The 19,121-nt window shown below is 44.7% G+C and overlaps 2 protein-coding genes across 2 annotated transcripts; both read left to right on the top strand.

Annotated features, from left to right (window-relative positions):
• Window positions 1–1,569: 1,569 nt before the first annotated feature.
• On the top strand, window positions 1,570–11,860 carry LOC123071220 (N-terminal kinase-like protein). The gene is made up of 21 exons (XM_044494734.1): window positions 1,570–1,873; window positions 2,399–2,497; window positions 2,854–3,005; window positions 3,645–3,717; window positions 4,742–4,864; window positions 5,069–5,177; window positions 5,624–5,703; window positions 5,854–5,935; window positions 6,065–6,204; window positions 6,321–6,431; window positions 6,543–6,659; window positions 6,737–6,826; window positions 7,168–7,221; window positions 7,324–7,398; window positions 7,860–7,935; window positions 8,033–8,132; window positions 8,981–9,050; window positions 9,629–9,702; window positions 10,596–10,705; window positions 10,889–11,137; window positions 11,252–11,860. Exons 1-21 carry the CDS (start codon window positions 1,748–1,750, stop codon window positions 11,614–11,616), a joined length of 2,475 nt encoding a protein of 824 aa, XP_044350669.1. The 5' UTR covers window positions 1,570–1,747; the 3' UTR covers window positions 11,617–11,860.
• Window positions 11,861–15,356: 3,496 nt separating this feature from the next.
• On the top strand, window positions 15,357–17,118 carry LOC123071221 (uncharacterized). The gene is made up of 3 exons (XM_044494736.1): window positions 15,357–15,527; window positions 15,598–15,857; window positions 16,786–17,118. The coding sequence occupies exons 1-2, from the start codon at window positions 15,432–15,434 to the stop codon at window positions 15,844–15,846; spliced, it is 345 nt and encodes a 114-aa protein (XP_044350671.1). The 5' UTR covers window positions 15,357–15,431; the 3' UTR covers window positions 15,847–15,857; window positions 16,786–17,118.
• Window positions 17,119–19,121: the final 2,003 nt, after the last annotated feature.

Genomic DNA, 19,121 nt, shown 5'->3' with positions numbered 1-19,121 from the left:
AGCTCGAATGATGACATATAGGTTAGGCACAAACAAATCTTACAATTCACCTACATCTCCCACGCCGAGGGGAATTACTCACACATCGAAAGTGAATAACCAATCATCATAGAGAATAACTTAGTGGAAACCATATCAATAATACCGTGAAGATCCACAATAAGATGATTGATTCAACAAGTCTCAATCTCCGGATGAGTGTGAATAGAGTTATACACCCTGATCTTACAACTTGAAATTCCTCTTACAATGGTGATGATATCAAACGAATATGGTGGTGGGAAAACTAAACGAGAAGGATCTCCGGTGGTTCTTATTCTCCGGATCTCTTTTCCCTCTGTTCTGGATGGAGTGACGGCGGCTAGGTTTCTCTGATGTGTCCCCCTGCCTTCACAAAAGTTGTTCCCATAGATGAGGGGAAGCACTTGGCGCCTGGTACGACCGCTCATACGAGCGCTTGCGCTCATATGGTTGGCCGTCTTGCGCTCTGGTGCGTCTGGTGATGAATCCCTCAACATGGAAGTTGCTCCTTTTGGCTTGATTTGGAGTAATCCTCCTTGGTTTCCTTTCATAAATGATTTTTCCTACCAAACAATGGAAAACGAGTTTTCTTCTCCCTCGAAGGATTAGCGTTAAAATGACCTAGATAGCGAAGATCCGATGAAAACCATGTCAACACCTCTTATAAAAAAGTCACAAATTCTCGAGCCATCATGAACATCGAAGACCTACCTATCCACCCGATCTCGTCAATGGATTCGATTGAACACGTACCATCGTGACCGACAAAGAAGCTAAAGGAACCAATATTGAACACCTGCCACCATCACCGTCGGAAGGGCCAAAGTGACGGACAAATGGAGACGCACCTAATGCACCATGACAGAGGAAACTACAACTTCCATTAATAGATCGGGGCCTCCTTGCACACCTTCCATCGGCGAAGCCGACGGAGGAGAAGGAGGCCATCAATTTACTAACATAAGAGGATGAAGGCGAAGAGGGGTTGCGTCAGGTATATATGATGAGACATACTATGGCTACACACTACTTATTTTAATCATAGATGTAACTCGGTTTGGTCATCGACACAGTTGGAAAAGCATAACTTGGACTTAGTTTTTCTTTCCTTTTGCGAATAAACTATGTACCATGTTATTTAGAAAAGGCATGCTATTCCAAATAAAGTATGCAATACAAAATTATAATATTTCATAAAGTTTCATATAATTCTAATGCTGGTAAATTTTTCATAATGATGATGGAACTTAAGATTCACAAAAAGGAAAAGAACTTAAGCTTAAGAAATGTTTGACTGGCCTAATCCTTAAATGGCCTACACTAATCACGCAGCTGGTAACCATTGCTTCAGCAACATTTTATAAGATGCTTTTAGAGTCCATGACAGTGTCAAAAAAATACAAATTACACATGGAAAAAATATACTAATCGCATCCTGTAAGCATGAGCTGTCATCCTGCCTGTCCACCAATCACAGTTGGAGATTCTGACAGGCAAGGGGGGATATGCAAAACACCGCACCCATCTTCGCCCCCTTGCAGGTAGGTCCCCACGTGACGTTTCCCCCTCCCCGTCTACCTCCCTGGAAGCGGCCTCCACCCCCTCGTCCTCCCCGGATCTACCCCGACGCCTCCTCCTCCTCCCGCACAGCCACCCACCGCCGGGGGAGGCGACCGAGGGAGCCCAGTCGTCACCCGGAGAATCGAGGGGGAACGCGCAGAGCAAAATGTTCAAGTTCCTCAAGGACGTGGTCGCGGGATCCGGATCGGGCCTCAAGGACTTCCCCTACACCATCGGCGAGCCCCACGCCTCCGCCTGGGGCTCCTGGACGCACCACCGCGGCGCCTCCAAGGTACTTCACGCTCGCGTCCTCCCCGCCTCCCGCCTCCCGACCGGGGGTGGGCCGATTGGATCCCCCGTAGGGCATGCGAGCTTCTCGATGCCGTGCTGAACTGGCGATCCGGGAGCTGGAGCTGATTGCGTGCGCTTTTCTACGGGGATTCTAGCCTGGGCTTTCGGTGCTTCGAGTCCTCGTACGCGCTGGACCGTGTATGCGCCTGTGCTCTGTAACAGTGTCAGGGCAGGGTACAATTTTCTAGTTCGTGTTAGGCTGGTGCTAGCTTCCGCAACGCTGTAGGAAGTCAAATGGCTGAGTCCAGTGCCCTTAGGAAGTAGAATTCGTGGATCCAGTGTTTAGTTGATAATCTCGGTTAGTGGATGGTTGAACTTGAAATGGATTGCATAATTTGTCGAGGCCCGCCATTGTGATCCAATGTATTGAAGTGTGAAACGTTTGTGCATAATGTTACCACTAACCACCCAGGTTATTTTCACCGTAATTCTGTTTCCAACATAACCGTTCCCTTGTCTTCTCCAGGATGATGGATCGCCTGTGTCTATTTTCTCACTGTCAGGGAGCAACCCTCAGGACAGGCACATGGTTGCTGGCCGTAATGGTGTTAAGAGATTACGAACGGTAAGTTTCTCATTTTTATCTCTAAGATTATTGATAACTAGGAGTGCTATTACTACGACATATTAGAGCAAAGTGAGTGGTGGTAAACAATTAGTCTTAAAAACATTACGACCAACATAAAAGTTGGGAAACAACTGTAGACAGCATATATTTAATAATGGTGCTATATCTCAGCTTTGCAAACATGATTTTCTAATATACTTCGAGGCAAACAACTGTAGACATCATATATTTAATAATGGTGCTATATCTCAGTATTGATAACATGATGTTCTAATATACTTCAGTCAATGTTTATCATTTTTGTATTGGCACCCGCTAAGTGCTAAGTCAGTTGAGTGTTGTTTGTAATGCAGGTACGCCATCCAAATATATTATCCTTTCTTCACAGTACAGAAGCAGAAGTTCCTGATGGACCTGCTATAAAACACACAATATATATAGTCACAGAGCCAGTTACACCACTTTCTGAAAAGATCAAAGAGCTGAACCTGGGAGGTACACAGAGGTACAATGCGCTTCTCTTGTCTTCTCGTGTTTAACAAAACTTGGCATGCATGTGCGTACTTGTCTACCGTAAGGCTAGCTGAGCAATATGATTTGTTTTAACTAGATTATATTTGATCCACACTAACTGAACTGTGATTCCATAACGCTGAGGATCTGTAATAACATTCCTGTGTGAAAATATCTAATAACCAGGTTGGAATCTGCTGGTAGGCAAACCAGTGGCGTTGTGTCTGAGAAGTCTAGAGATAAAGAGTTCTTATCAGTGTTCACCGTGGTGCTACCTTGTAACCAGAGCTCGCCTCTGACTGTTCACACACCCAGTAGTTATCACACGACCTAACCAACTCGATCATGCGGCCTGATCGGTAATTGCACTGATAGGGGCACAAAATCATTGTATATGAATGGGTATACTTCATAGTAGACTGTAGACAGCAGTTTACATGGTACTGCACAAATTCTAGTCAAGAGTCATTGATATGTTGGCTTACTGTGCCATTGCTACCCATTTCTTGAGATCAAAATTTTGCAGTTGGCTGGCTATCTTCTTTTGTCCTCAAGATTTTATATTTTTATTCCATTTTTATTTTCATTTTTGTTCAGTATAAACTTTATTCTCATCAGTAAGTTGTTCCAGAGATGAGTATTTTGCTTGGGGTCTTCACCAGATATCAAAAGCTGTGAGCTTTCTCAACAATGATTGCAAGCTCGTAAGTTCCTGCCTTAATATGAAACCTTATCTTCTATTTCTTTTCCACGCAAGCTGTTTATAAAAAAAATCCTTTATTTGTTGGTATCTCATATCCGCTTGTAGATTTGATTACTGCTAATGGTTGCTGGATTGCTGCTTGCTCATTATATCGTTCTATATTGTTCCAGACACTGAAGCAAATTTTATATGTATATTGTGCCAATCGATTTGTCGCATCATGCTTGAAGCCCAAGCCATTTTCAGAACTTCTTTGTTTATTTGGTTCTATGGCTTTTGACAGAGCTTTTTCTAGTTGTTACATGGCTGCCACTTGAGCATACAGACTTTTTTCACCGGAACAAATTATTTTCTGTGAGATCCTTAATTTCTTCATCTTTTTCGTAGTTAAAAAAGGCGTGCCTAGGCTCTAGGCAATAGCAAAGAAAAGCGCAAGGCTGTGGCAAACCGAACAATTAACGCCTAGCTCTTAAAAAAAAAACTTTCATCCTTATTAAAAGGTTGATGTGGGACATATAACTTTGGCGTTAGATCATGCGTTCAACCTAACACCAAAATCTGTTGCAAGCCTTACACTCCAAACCCTTGATGCAGATGAGGCCAAGTATTATTCCGCTGTCAAACGGCTTATACTGTGTTACTTCATTGAGCATTTGATTTCTGCTTTAAGTTACTCCTTTACTATGCACTGCCTTTTTGAGAGGTTCTCACGGATCATAAAATACCATGTTTCTCTTGCTTCACTGCAATTTATATTTATGTCTGTGAACTGTGTCAAGCCAACCTTGTTAGTTGACATTACTTGTTAACCGATAATTAGAGGATCTATATAATGCACATGTAGTAGATATACTTGTTGAACGTACAGATATGTCTTGGTGACGGTAAATCATGTTGGAGGATGTTTTATGGGGTCATATTTGACCTGATATTGTGATAATTCATAACTTTATTGTTGAAAATAACAAGTACTGTCAGTATTTCAATCTTAAATGAGCTGATTGCTGTCCCTTTATCAATTTCAGGTTCATGGAAATGTGTGCTTGGCTAGTGTAGTTGTTACTCAAACTCTGGACTGGAAGCTTCATGCTTTTGATGTTCTCTCAGAATTTGATGCCAATAACGAAATCGCTAGTAGCCCTATGTTGGTAATGCCTCTCAATCGATACCTTTATTTATGCTAGACAGATGTAGCACTACATACAGTTCTCTTTCAGCTATGCTTTGGTGACTGTTCAAACCAGCTTTTATGTCAAGCTCGGAAATTCAGAAATATATATTATTTTCCGTGATTACATCATATAGATGTTTGAATCTATGTCAAGATCTTCTCATTTTATGTTCATCTGCAGCAATTTGAATGGTTAGTTGGAGCACAGTACAAGCCACTGGAGCTGACAAAGTCAGATTGGGCTTCTATTAGAAAATCACCTCCGTGGGCAATTGATTCATGGGGATTGGGTGAGCTGACCTAACTCACTGCATTGTAATAGGGTTCCCTTTCCTCAATTGCATTCTTATGTGGCGATTCTGTTTATTCTTCCTGTTTAAAAATGGGGAAAACTTCTTTTTCAAAAGGTTCTCACCGCTACCAGTTGCGCACTCGCTCTTCTTTACTTAACCTATCGAAATTGTTCAGTTATTTCGCAATGGGTATTTTCTCTGTGCGTGAATGCATGGAAGTCTTTCATGGTAATTTTACCCATTTTGAATTCTAGACCAAGTCAACGGTGAGATTGACTAATGAAAAACTTGTCAAGTCTAAACTAAGAAAATCAGATGATATCCACTCTTCTGTGTGGTGATACTTCTGTTTGGTGCACCATCCCTCTTGTTTCTTCAATGTTGCTCCTTATGCACAACGAAATAATGAGAACATATGACACAACATACGTCACTCATTGCAGGGTGTTTAATTCATGAGCTCTTTTCTGGTGGAAAGTTGAGCAGGACAGAGGACCTTCGCAACATTGCTTCAATCCCAAAGGTTAGCTTGCATGACTGTGTGCTGGGGTTTGGTTTGTTCTTGAGCTATCTTGTGAACACATCAGATTCTCCATTGTCTGTACCGTAGAACAGCATTGACATGGTTTCTCTGACTTCTGATGTTATTGATTTCGTTTTTGTTTTGTTGCAGTCTCTGCTTCCAGATTACCAGAAGCTCTTAAGTTCTACACCTTCTCGTAGAATGAATCCTTCAAAACTTATTGACAACAGCGGCAAGTTCAATAGTTTTTCATTGTCATTCAAGCACTATTTTTTTTCATTTTCTCCGTCTTTTATTAACACCCATCTTCTTCAGCCTTTGTTCTTAATGCTGTAATTAACAATTTGGCTTTTAATTTCAGAGTTTTTCCAGAACAAGTTGGTAGAGACCATCCAGTTCATGGAAGTTCTTAATTTAAAGGACAGTGTTGAGAAAGATAGCTTTTTCCGGAAACTCCCAAATATAGCAGAACAACTTCCCCGTGAGATAGTTCTGAAAAAGGTACCGTGAAACTCCCAGTTAGAACCCATGAGGCCTGAGTTTGGACTTTGTTAATTTTCTGTGCAACTAACTGGAGTTCCTTGTTTATGTTTATATCTTGTCTACTTTGTGAATAGTTGCTCCCTGTATTGGCATCTGCTCTTGAATTTGGTTCTGCTGCTGCTCCAGCCTTGACTGTTCTGTTAAAGATGGGTTCCTGGCTTCCAGCTGATCAGTTTAGTACTAAGGTTTGTCATCATTTATTTTGCTTTTGCTCAATATATATTTTGGTTCTTGACCATCCAGTAAAGATGGTTTGTGGGCTTGTCACTCATGTTGAGAATACTGGCCCTTTTCAGGTTTTGCCAACTATTGTGAAGCTTTTTGCCTCGAATGACCGAGCTATCCGAGTTAGTCTTTTGCAGCACATAGATCAGTTTGGAGAGTCATTGGCATCTCAAACAGTTGATGAACAAGTATGCGCTCTATTTTTATATGGTCGTATGTTTGTTTCTGAGTGTTCACATTTGACAGGATAATTCTGGATTTGCAGGTTTTTCCTCATGTTGCCACTGGGTTCTCTGATACTTCTTCTTTGCTCCGTGAACTGACACTGAAGTCGATGCTTGTATTGGCACCAAAAGTGAGTTGCACGTACTTCCACGTTGGGCCTAAGTTTTATTTGACTAGGTCTACTATTTTAGGCTTATGGGTTTCACCTCTAGCCTACCCCAACTTGTTTGGGACTAAAGGCTTTGTTGTTGTTGTTTGTTGTTGTTGTTGTACTATTTTAGGCTTAGTTCATTTGAAGATTTTGGAACTATAACCATTCTTGCTTTGGAATTTTGATTTTTGTGTTCCCTTTAGTCATAATTATGGTTTTAAAGAACAATCCAGGGCCTTCAGTTTGTTTCATGGTCCTCCTCTATTACATGAGAGTTTTTTTTTTGTCTTTTGTGCTAATTGGCTGATCTGTTACTGTAGTTATCTCAGCGTACAATCTCAGGATCTCTCTTGAAGTATCTCTCTAAGCTTCAGGTGATGTTTCATTCTAGTTAAAATTGGTTTCAACCCAGTGATGCGTTGTTGGATATGAGAAGGGTTGTACAGTTGAGTAAAAGCAGTGTTGTTTGTCTTCAGGTGGATGAAGAACCTGCAATCCGGACAAACACTACAATTCTTCTTGGGAATATTTCAACTTACATGAATGATGGGGTTTGTTCCAAAGATGCTCTACCTTTTTCGTTGCTCTTATTGCTAGTTTTCCTTTGAAGTGTTGCTTAGATATGCTGCACTAGTGATGCTGCGGAATTCTAGATGTGCCAATTGGCATATCTCGGGAGATCTTGACCACAATTGTTTTTAAGTCTTGAATCCTAGATATTCTCCATCAGTAAGGTTCTATTTTCTGTTGAAAACTAGCTGGTTGCTGGCGGCAAAAACATACAATAATGAATGAAGACCGGAAGAAAATAGTACTAGTTGGCCACGATTTGTCACAAAATGGAAAGATAGCAATGTCTAGGGGCAAGCTTAAAATCTTTTCTTGTTTGATTGTGCAATGCAAGTGCAACTTCTGCTTTTTCTTCTGTGTCCTGGATATGGACTTCATTTGATTTTTTTACAGTTCAACCTTATTTATAATCTTTGTTAATGCGGCTCTGTTATTTTTACAGACTAGGAAACGAGTATTGATCAATGCATTCACAGTCCGTGCATTACGTGATACCTTCCCGCCTGCTCGAGCAGCTGGTACATTAACCTGAGCAGATGTGTTGTTGTACTATTGATAGAGCATTCCTCCACTGATTATTGTGACAAAGTATGAATCATTATTTTACCTTGCCAGGAATCATGGCACTGAGTGTCACTAGTTCATACTACGAAATGACAGAGATTGCAACCCGTATACTGCCTAACATTGTTGTCCTTACATTTGACCCAGACAGGTAAGTTGGAACCTTTAGCTCTAGCTCTCTCTAGTATGTCATTGCTGGAATAGAAGACTGCTGGCCTAATCACTACTGCCTCCAGTTGTTACATATGTTGTTTTTAGACATGTTTGCTAGTGGTGTTTATTATGAGGTTGTCCCTAATCACTCCCTTTAGCTGGAGCACTCTTACGGACTAGCAATTTGTGGTTAATTAGTAGTTTTTGTTACAATACTGTCCCTATTTAACTCCCTTTTGTTTGAACTGCACTCACAATAAAGTGATGGTTTTCCCCTTTTAGGATTGCGTTTAGGGACTTTAAGCCATTTAGCATCAAAATTAAAAAGCGATATAGGCATTCATCCCATCCATCGACTGAGGAGAACAGCTGTAAACCCGCCTAATTTTATTATTAATGCAAATTTGAGCTCCCAAATTCCATCTGAGTGGATGTTCTGTCCTATTTTATTCACTCTCTCACTGCAGCCTTTCTTCTTTGAACCCATAAAAGCTGAACCCAGACCTCCATAGCCATGTGTATTAATATGTTAGTATTCACACATGTCTCCTTTAAAAGCAAGCCTTGGTTATTAACTTCCTATCCTCCCGTGACACGAGTGAATCTTGTGATCTCACAATTAAAAGACATCATTTGAGCACTAGATGCATCATTAGTTTTAAAGAACTGGCATATTCCACTTTTGACAAAAGTTGATATATACCTGAATACAAAGTTTTAACAACCAAAGTGGTCAATGCCAAGATGGCAAAATGTGACGTGCATCACGTAAGGCCTTTTTCATTTGTTCTTACTGTACTTTTTTGACTTGGTCTTTCAGCTAATCCATTCTTATTTTCTTTATAGTGATGTGAGGACCAAGGCTTTCCAGGCTACTGACCAATTCTTGCAAATAGCAAAACAACATCATGAAAAGGTAGCATATCTAGTTTATATGCCTACTATAAATTGACTGTTTTATTACACTAGCTGTGGATTGTGGCACAATATGCTGGCTGTTAACTTAGTGTTGCAACATGTCCTTTTGTTTTCTTTATTCCAAATCTAATATGTACATGTGATATTTTATTTTACTTTGAAACCCACTTTTTAAAATTTCAAAATAGAAAGAACACATATGCTTAGGTGTACAAAATCCATGTCCTATGCATGTTTATTATCATTAACTCTTTCTTACATTTATTATTTCCTTGATCTGCCTGGATGTTGGCTGGTGAAGGTACCAGATATAGTATACTAGCCTAATTGTTCCAAAAATACATTCATGTATACTCCCTCCGTCCCAAAATAAGTGTCTTAACCTTAGTACAACTTTGTACTAAAGTTAGTACAAAGTTGGGACACTTATTTTGGGACGGAGCGAGTATATCGTTGCTGTGATAAGGTTCTCCGCTCTGATGTTGCTAATACAACATATGTACCTCTACCCTTTTGTTTTATCAGTGTTGCTCTTCTTATATTGTGATTATTTTTTTCCTTTGTTGTGTTTTATAGCTTAACACAGGAGACAACAGGGCAGCCGAAGGTACTGGTGTTCAGTTAAAGCCTGGAAATGCTAGTTTACTTGGGTAAGTTGTCATATGTCCCAATCATCATATGCAAGCTTGCTTATGTCTTTCAACGTCCTACATGTACTGCAAACTAGAGTTTTCCTAACTAACCTCATTTTAAAACAGTATCTCTACTTGAATGCTTAGAATTGTGTCTAGTATGTGCTTAGAACTTAAAACAATCTTAGACTACAAGATTTCTTATCTATTTGAAAACTTAAATTTTGGACATATTAATATCAAACTGAACTTTCATAAACAAAGGAAACATGCAAAAAAAATTGATTGTGGGAACCATGCTGTAAAGGCCCTTGGTGAATGTAGTTATTTAGTACTCTCTCTGTTCACTATTATAAGATGTTTTGGATATTTCAGTATGGACTAGATACTGAAATGAGTGAATAAACACACTAAAATGCGTCTATATTCATCCAATTCAGAAAAAAAGTTACTCCCTCTGATCCGAACTAAATGACACAGCCTCTATACAATGTCTATTTTATACATTGTATAGAGGATGCGTCAACTAATAGTGAACAGAGGGAGTACATATCAACTCATGTAGCAGATGCTGCTGAATATGTCTGATGCTAGCATGCTTGCTAGGAAACACCCATTTCTTAAGGCAGCCGTGTCAATTTTGCGCTGCATTGTGCTCTGGGATCTAATAACGTCCATTAACCTTTGAAAACTATGACACTGATATTTTTTTTGCTTGAAACTAACTAGTTAGTGTATACAAGAGCAAAAACTTGGCTACTTCCCTTTTTTACTTAGCCAAATGAAGCCTGAATGATGTATGCATCTACAGTTGTACTGGAGCTATCTTTATGCCTTTTCAGTTTATCTTTAGAATTTTCTGGTTTTGTATGCAGTTGATTTATTACTTACTAGAAAGCGTACATATACAGGTGGGCCATGAGTTCTATTACTCAGAAGGGAAAACCTTCCGACCATGGTCCAGTATCTACTGCAAATGCCAGTAACTCTCAAGTTTCAGCACCCCCAAGTACCACATCAGGTATTATTCATTTTCTAAATTTCTTAAATCCTTGGGAGTTTTGATCTCAGTTTTCATCTCTTCCATAAACCTGGAGGGCTTATAAAGGTGTCAAGGTGTAATTTTGTGGAACGAGGATTAACAGAAGTTATAGATGTGTTACATTGCATGTGAGTCCTTATGTTGGGTATTATATTGTCACAGATACTCACTCTGCCCCAGCAGCATATGCCCCAGCAGCCACTTCCAACTCTTTTGATCAAACTGCACCAGCATCAGCAAGCTCATCTATGGATGGATGGGGTGAGCTCGAGAACGGCAACCAGGAAGAGAATGGTAGTGATAACGAAGGATGGGATGATGTAGATCCATTTGAAGAAAAGTCACCGCCATCTCTTCTTTCTAACATACAAGCTGCCCAGAAACGTCCGGTGGTGCAACCGAAGCAACCAAGTAAGTTTTACCTTTCTGTCGTGGTGCATTTGTATCTCAAGGAAGGACATATGCATCTCTGTTAAAACACTTATTGGCTAATTTATTTTCTCAATTCAAAAATTTCAACCATAGTTCCAAGTTCATCAAGACCAAATCAGCCAGCGGCACCAAAAGCAGAGGAGGATGCTCTATGGGGCCCTACGGCTGTTCCAGCACTCAAAATCGCACCGAAGTCTGCAGGCATCAAACCCTCGGTATCGCACAATGATGATGATGATCTCTGGGGTTCAATAGCTGCACCTCAGCCGAAATCATCTGGGAAGGCTTTGAAACCAGCAGCAGCGAATAATGACGACCTATGGGGTGCCATTGCAGCACCCCCGCCGGCAACCAAAGCTAGGCCTCTGGCATCATCCGGTAGGGGCCGAGGAGCAAAGCCAGCACAACCGAAACTTGGTGCTCAAAGAATAGGAAGGACCTCCTCAACTGGCATGTAGAGTGCCATGATACAGTTGTTGTACAAGGATGCAACCTTTTTTCCTTTTCTTTTGTCTTTGATGTGTCTAGGAGATCCTCTTTGTAAACTAGCCCAATCATTTATACGACATGAACATTGCTTGAACTCTGCCCGTTGTATAATATCACAATTGTGTAATATGGTGGTAGCTCAGGAAATTTATGTACATCACAGGTACAGTGCTTGAACTGTGCCATCAATATATGATTTTGCCTTTGTTTTCCTGGGCTTAGATTTGTTTGGACGAACCAGACAAGGTTTCTACAGGTCTTCTAAATGATTGTCTGGATTCATCTAAGAATCGTTCTAAAATTTTGGTGTTGCATGTTGTATGCATTGTCGATAGCCTGTGACCAGGATTGTGCAATTTTTACGATGATATGTACCGTTAGGAGCTACCACTCTGTTGGTTTCTATGATGAACTGGGGATTAACATGCATCTCTAGCTTCCATGTTGGAAAACCGCCCGAAACCATCATCAGCCTATTGCAAGCAACCACAGATCTCAGCTTACAACACGGCACAAAATTGTTCAACGTATTAAGAAGTATACTCGGCAACAATTTGTGGGTTAGGAAATTGTTTACAGTAGCTGTCAGTAAGCGCAGCACCCAGTATGAAGCCGGGGGGTGCTGTTGCAACAAAGCATAGATCACACTGAGCTCAACCAACAACGGACAGTATATATCGCAACCTGACGCCGCTGCATTCCTGGTGTGCCTGATCTTGCTATCCTGGCAACGAATAAGTGCACCAGAATGGCAAAAATAGTTGATAGCAGCAGGAATGTAACGATTCCAATGACAAGAATACAAAATCGCCTTCAAAATCGACTAACACCAGTGGAATCTAATAAACTCTAAAATTTACGTGCACCCATGAACATACGGCTCAGCATCACGGTCAAAATTTTCCTTTGCCCTTCCATCAGCCCTTTCCTGATGCAAAAGATGGCGGTCATTCTTTATACTCCCTCCGTCCCAAAATTCTTGTCTTAGATTTGTGTAGATACGAATGTATCTAATACCAAAACGTGACTTGATACATCCGTATTTAGACAAATGTAAGACAAGAATTTTGAGACGGTGGGAGTATTTGACTAAACAACCGACCTGAACCATGCCAACGATGCAGAACATGCTGACCATCGTTGGTGTACTCTGAACCACATCTGGTTAAGAATCTGGCATTGTCACACCATTGTCACAAACAGGGCCGGGTAATTCCTCCGTAGAAGGTCCAAGGGCGTGGGTGGAGCATTGCATTTCCACAAGCAATTGCATGAGGGGCAATGCCAATTGATCAGGAGTAGAATGCAAGCCTCGAGAAAATTTGCAGTTTGTTCTACTGGCTGTCCAGCACCAGGATAACCATCCACAAATCGGTCCGCACCTCGGATTATGCAAAACAAATGGGAGCCTGTTCGATCTGGAAGTACTGGTCAACCTAGCAGCGAGTCCATTTTGCCCGCGGTTGATCCAGCCCTCCACTTTTCTCATAGCTGGAGTGGAAGGACAGTAGTAGCATAGTCACCAAGCCTGTTCCAGAGCAGTGAGCACTGAAGATCCGGAGTGAAATCTTCCTTCTCCTAACAGTCAGCACCAAATTGTTCACCAGTAGTCTTTGCAGGAGCATGCTCCACCTTCGAAGCGATGGAAGCGGCTCGCGTCCCTGACGAGAAATGCTCGGTTGGCAATTGCAGAGACCGCCTTCAGGAAAGAGTGGCAGTCCCCGCATATCCTTAGGTTCTTGATCACCACAATCTCACTGTCATCAGTGTTCAGCATACAGAAGGCCACAGCGAGCTTCTCACTGTGAAAGCCGATCAACGGCGCAGCCATCTTCCCAGAGTACCCCTCGTCCACTCTGCCTTGCCCATTTTCCACAGTGCCATCTGTTTTCTCCGTCACCATTTGTTCAAGCTTAATCACGAGCTCGTAAATCCTCTTTGCCTGCCGATGTGAGTGGTCGTCAGCCATGAAGAGATGAACCCTCCCCTTGTGTTCGACATAGCTGCACCCAGGCTCCTTCTTGAGCCCGCGCTCCCTCATCATCGCCCGTACCCTCACCACACCCTCCAGTTGTCCTGTGTCTGTGTATATGTTTGCCATGAGCACGTAGTAGCCGACATTGCTCGGTTCGAGCTTGATGACATGCTCGAAAGCCTCCTCCCCTATCTCCACATTCTTATGTATCTTGCACGCCCCAAGAAGGGCACCCCACACTGCACCGTCGGCTGGCATGGGCATTGAGGAGATGAGTTCTCGCGCCTCCTTGAGACGGCCGGCCCGTCCAAGGAGGTCCACCATGCAGGTATAGTGCTCCAGTGTAGGCCGCAATTGGTATGTACTCTCCATTGCTGAGAAGTACTTGCGCCCCTCATCATACATTCCAGCATGGCTGCACGCCGACAAGAGGCCGACCATCGCGACATTATCTGGCCGGATGCCTTCTGACACCATCGCCTGGAAGAGATTTACAGCAACATCGCCATGCCCGTGCATGCCGTACCCAGTGATCAGTGCCGTCCAAGACACAATGCTCTTCCTGGGCATTTCGTTGAACAGCCGCTGTGCCTGGGTCAAGCTGCCGCAGCGTGCATGGAAGTTGATGAGAGAGTTGCAGAGCTGCATGTTGGCACGGAAGCCTGGGAGTCTCTCTTGCATGTAGCGTTCGACACCCAGGCCTACACCGCGCGCTCCAAGGTGGGCACATGAGGAGAGCACGCTCACGAGCGTCACGGCGTCTGGCTCCACGCTGCCGCCATCGTGGCCACACATGCGGCTGTAGAGATCAAGGGCGTCCACTGCGAGGCCATTCTGCGCGTGGGCTGAGAGCACGGCGTTCCACGAGACGATGTCACGGGAGGTCAATGGCATCTCGTCAAACACCTGCCGGGCAAGGCCAGCGGCCCGGCGCGCGTACACTGATATGAGGCAGTTGGCCACGTTTGTCTCGGCGGCCAGCCCTGCTTTCCCAGCGAGGGCATGGAGCTGTGGCACGACGCTCTGAGGAGCGGCAGGGAGCAGCGTCATGAGCGTGACGGCGTCGAAGGGGGCGCCCGCCGCCCGCATGCGGCGGAAGAGGGCGAAGCAGGCGGCCGGGAGCGCGTGCAGCGCGCATCCGGAGATGAGGGAGTTGAAGGCGGTGCGGAGCGTGGTGGGAGGCGTGGACGCGAGGGGCATTTCGTCGAGGAGTTGGTGGGCGCGCGGGAGGAGGCCCAGGCGGGAGTAGGAGGAGAGCAGCGAGGAGAGGAGGTAGGCGTCGGAGGAAGGGAGCAGGCCGCGCTTGCAACCGAGTGCCTGTATCTGGGCGACGCCGGAGACCAGGGATAGCGCCGTGCAAGAGATGACCGCGGCTGGTAGCGCAAGGGCGTGCGGCGGCGGCGAGGGGTCGCCGTCGCGGAGCAGGGCCAGGACCTCCCGGTGCCGGCCGAGGCGTGCCAAGGTGCGCACCCTGGCGCTCCATGGCTCCGTGCAACTAGCGTCGCCTGCTAAGGCGGCGGCGGTGGAGGTCGCCGCGGAGGTGGAAGGCTCCGTGGTCATCTTTAGCCAGCACAAGCCGGGAGTTTTTTTTTTTTTTGAGTAAATTTTGAGGGGACGAGATGATCCCGGCCTAGTTGCGAAACGGTGCCTCCCTCCCAGGGCCCAGGGCGCTGGTTAGCTGATGGCGGCCCAACAAGACCCAGGTCGCCTAAACACGTGCTTCCTTTATGTTTTGGCTCTCGTCGGTTCTAGAAGAGCGCACTTTTTCCAACCTCAGCCCGCCGCCGCTGTCGCCTCCCGATCCGATCCATGGCGCTGCTAACCAATGTTTCTGTGGATCGAATGGAACAGCTCAATGAGGGTTTTGCCCCTGGATTGGACGTGCTTCAGCAAACTCTGCACACCGTATGTCGACTCTTCCACTCTATATGCTTACTTTGTGTCCACTTTATGCTTAATTTGTTTCTGGTTTCAGATCAAGAAGCTCGTTGAAGCGGCAGAAGAGTGGCCGCCGTTCGTTGCTAATGCCCGATACACCATGGAGGAGAACCAGAGCCTGACATTACAGCTCCAAGAGCTGACGGAGAAGCTTGACAAGGAGAGCAATGCCAAGGCTCTTGTGGAGGAGGAGCTGGACAAGGAGAGGAAGGCCAAGGCTCTTGTGGAGGAGGAGGTTAGGAAGGCCAAGGCCACGTACAAGCAGCAGAGAGATGTACAGCCATAGTCCAATTCTGGGTGAGTAAAAAAATATGTCTAGTCCTACAATCACATACTGTGTTCTCACCATGGCACTTGTTATTTGTGACCTTTAGTACAGAGAGTTTTATGTGCTGTATTTTTTTGAATGATCACAAATTATCCCAGTTAAGACAATTTATATAATTCAGAATAACAACAAGTTTGCCCTTTTTTTTTGAATGATCACAAATTATCCCAGTTAAGACAATTTATATATTTCAGAATAACAACAAGTTATATAATTCAGAATAACTGCGCTCAAACTTCATTGGGGCCGATCCTGCTTCTCTACCACGGGATTCGGTTGGTGTGTAGAAGAACTGGCCTTGAGGAGCTTTTAGCAACTGCAGACTAGTTAACATCAGCCCTTTTGAAACTTGTAACACTCGTGGATCTGCGACATTGTTCGTTGGCCACTTGACTCGAGCGAGCGGCCAAGCTGAGAGTAGAAACTGCATCTTGGCAGGAAACTTCTTCCTGTATCAACCATGAAGTGATAAAAGAAGCAAACAGTCACAAGTAATGGTAGCTTAATATATTCGGGACCACATCTTCTGTTTACTTAACAAAAGATTCTCTGCTCAAGAGGGGGTGGAAAGGGCCCAAAGAATGTGTATTGTGTGGTAAGATGAATCTGTAGACCATTTTTTTTTCATGCTCTGCTGCCTCTCTTCTGTGGAGTTTAATTAAATGCGCCTTTAATCTTGATCTGTGCCTAGTTCAGGTGTGAAAAACTGTTTTGGCAGGTGGATTAAAACTTTTGCTAAAAATGATCAGAAACTTGCTATGATTCGCATGGGTGCTTTGATGTGGACTGATTGGAAATGTCGCAATGCTGTTATGTTTGATGGCAAAAAAATGTAATGATCCTATGAATCTTGTTCAGTCTATGACATACTGGATGACTTCTTGGTCTATTTTACAGACAAAGGACCAAGCAAGAAGAATGCTGGAGCTAGGGTCAAGACTTCTCGAACAGGTGGCAAGTGAGGTTTACAGGGCATCATAAGGATGGAGGATCAACGTTGCGAGGATTCAAGCCTGATGCTGCTTTGGTGGGTGTGGATTTGTCTCCACAGGCGTTGATCTCCTTGTAATAGGCTAGTCTGCTTGTCGATGCCTGTTTTGCTTAGGTGACACTCATGTTGTGCGCCTCCCTCTCCAGGTGGCTTTTGTTTAGAGGGCTTAACTCCTGCGTTGGATGCTGGATCTTATTACTTTGGGCTTTGGGCTTTGTTAGTTAGCTGTTTGTTGCGTTTTTCGTTTGTGTATGTAGTTCTCATGACTTGCAGCTTGCTGCTTTGCGCCGCCTCCTCCTCCGGCGTCACGGCGAAGTGGACGGGAGGCGCGCTCACCCACTTATGGTACTGGCCCGTCCACGAGTATGCCTCCTCCAGCCAAGTGGGTGGAGGCAGGGAGCGCTTACGCGTCGGCTCCGGCTCTGGCTTGGGCTGGACGGGCGGCGACGGTGGCAGTGGCAACACGAAGAGCGGGGTGTGGATGGAGTCCCCCGCCGCCGACAGGACAAGGGCTTGCTCCAGCCCATCCCAGTGCGCGTCCTCCTTGAGGCGGCTAGCCTCCAGCGCGTGCTGTAGGGCCTCCTCGAGGGCAGCTTGGTACTCCGCCTCCGCCTCCATGTCCTCCGGCTCTACCTCCGGGGGCGGCAGTGGGAATGGCGGCGGGACGGCAGCGACACCCGAGTGCCGTTGCTCCTCGTGTTCGAGGGCGAACCACGCCTCCCAGTTGGGGGAGTCGGCGGCGTACTCTGGCAGTCGACGCTGCTCCGGCGTGAGCTGCGCGCGGCGCCTGCGAACCTCGTCGTTGTGCGCCCACTGGGAACGCGGAATCGCCGGCACCGGGATCCGCTGAGGATCCAGATGCCAATGGTGCGGCAGCATGACATCGGGGTACGGCAGTGGCTACCTATACTCCCAGTGCCACCGCGCTTGGTACACCGGGATGTGCAGGCGCCGACGACCAGGGCGGAAACGCGTCGCCACCGGAGGAGGAGGGGGAAGGGGAGCATGGGAGGACGAGGCACCGGGGGTGCCCTTGCCCTTGCCCTTGCCATTGCTGCTGTCAAAGAGGTCCATGGGCGCGCTAGGGTTTGCGGCCGCCGGCGAGGAAGCAAAGGGAGTGGTGTGGGGCCAGATGTGGACGGGAGAAGTGGATGAGGCCGACCTCGTGATGACCCACAAGTATAGGGGATCTATCGTAGTCCTTTCGATAAGTAAGAGTGTCGAACCCAACGAGGAGCAGAAGAAAATGACAAGCGGTTTTCAGTAAGGTATTCTCTGCAAGCACTGAAATTGTAGGTAACAAATAGTTTTGTGATAAGATAATTCGTAACGGGTAACAAGCAATGAAAGTAAATAAGGTGCAACAAGGTGACCCAATCCTTTTTGTAGCAAAGGACAAGCCTGGACAATATCTTATAATGAGAAAAGCGCTCCCGATGACACATGGGAATTATCGTCAAGCTAGTTTCATCACACTCATTTTTTGTAGCAAAGGACAAGCCTGGACAATATCTTATAATGAGAAAAGCGCTCCCGAGGACACATGGGAATTATCGTCAAGCTAGTTTCATCACACTCATATGATTTGCGTTCGTTACTTTGATAATTTGATATGTGGGTGGACCGGTGCTTGGGTACTGCCCTTTCTTGGACAAGCATCCCACTTATGATTAACCCCTATTGCAAGCATCCGCAACTACAAAAGAAGTATTAAGGTTAACCTAACCATAGCATGAAACTAATGGATCCAAATCAGCCCCTTACGAAGCAACGCATAAACTAGGGTTTAAGCTTCTGTCACTCTAGCAACCCATCATCTACTTATTACTTCCCAATGCCTTCCTCTAGGCCCAAATAATGATGAAGTGTCATGTAGTCGACGTTCACATAACACTACTAGAGGAGAGACAACATACATCTCATCAAAATATCGAACGAATACCAAATTCACATGACTACTAATAGCAAGACTTCACCATGTCCTCGGGAACAAACGGAACTACTCACAAAGCATATTCATGTTCATAATCAGAGGAGTATTAATATGCATAAAGGATCTGAACATATGATCTTCCATCAAGTAAACCAATTAGCATCAACTATAAGGAGTAATCAACACTACTAGCAACCCACATGCCACAGGTACCAATTTGTGGTTTTGGATACAAGATTGGATACAAGAGATGAACTAGGGTTTGAGAGGAGATGGTGCTGGTGAAGATGTTGATGGAGATTGACCCCC

Source organism: Triticum aestivum, chromosome 3B (assembly GCF_018294505.1).
Source record: "Triticum aestivum cultivar Chinese Spring chromosome 3B, IWGSC CS RefSeq v2.1, whole genome shotgun sequence".
In the NCBI taxonomy this organism is placed as follows: domain Eukaryota; kingdom Viridiplantae; phylum Streptophyta; class Magnoliopsida; order Poales; family Poaceae; genus Triticum; species Triticum aestivum.
This window is presented reverse-complemented; position numbering and strand designations above follow the sequence as displayed.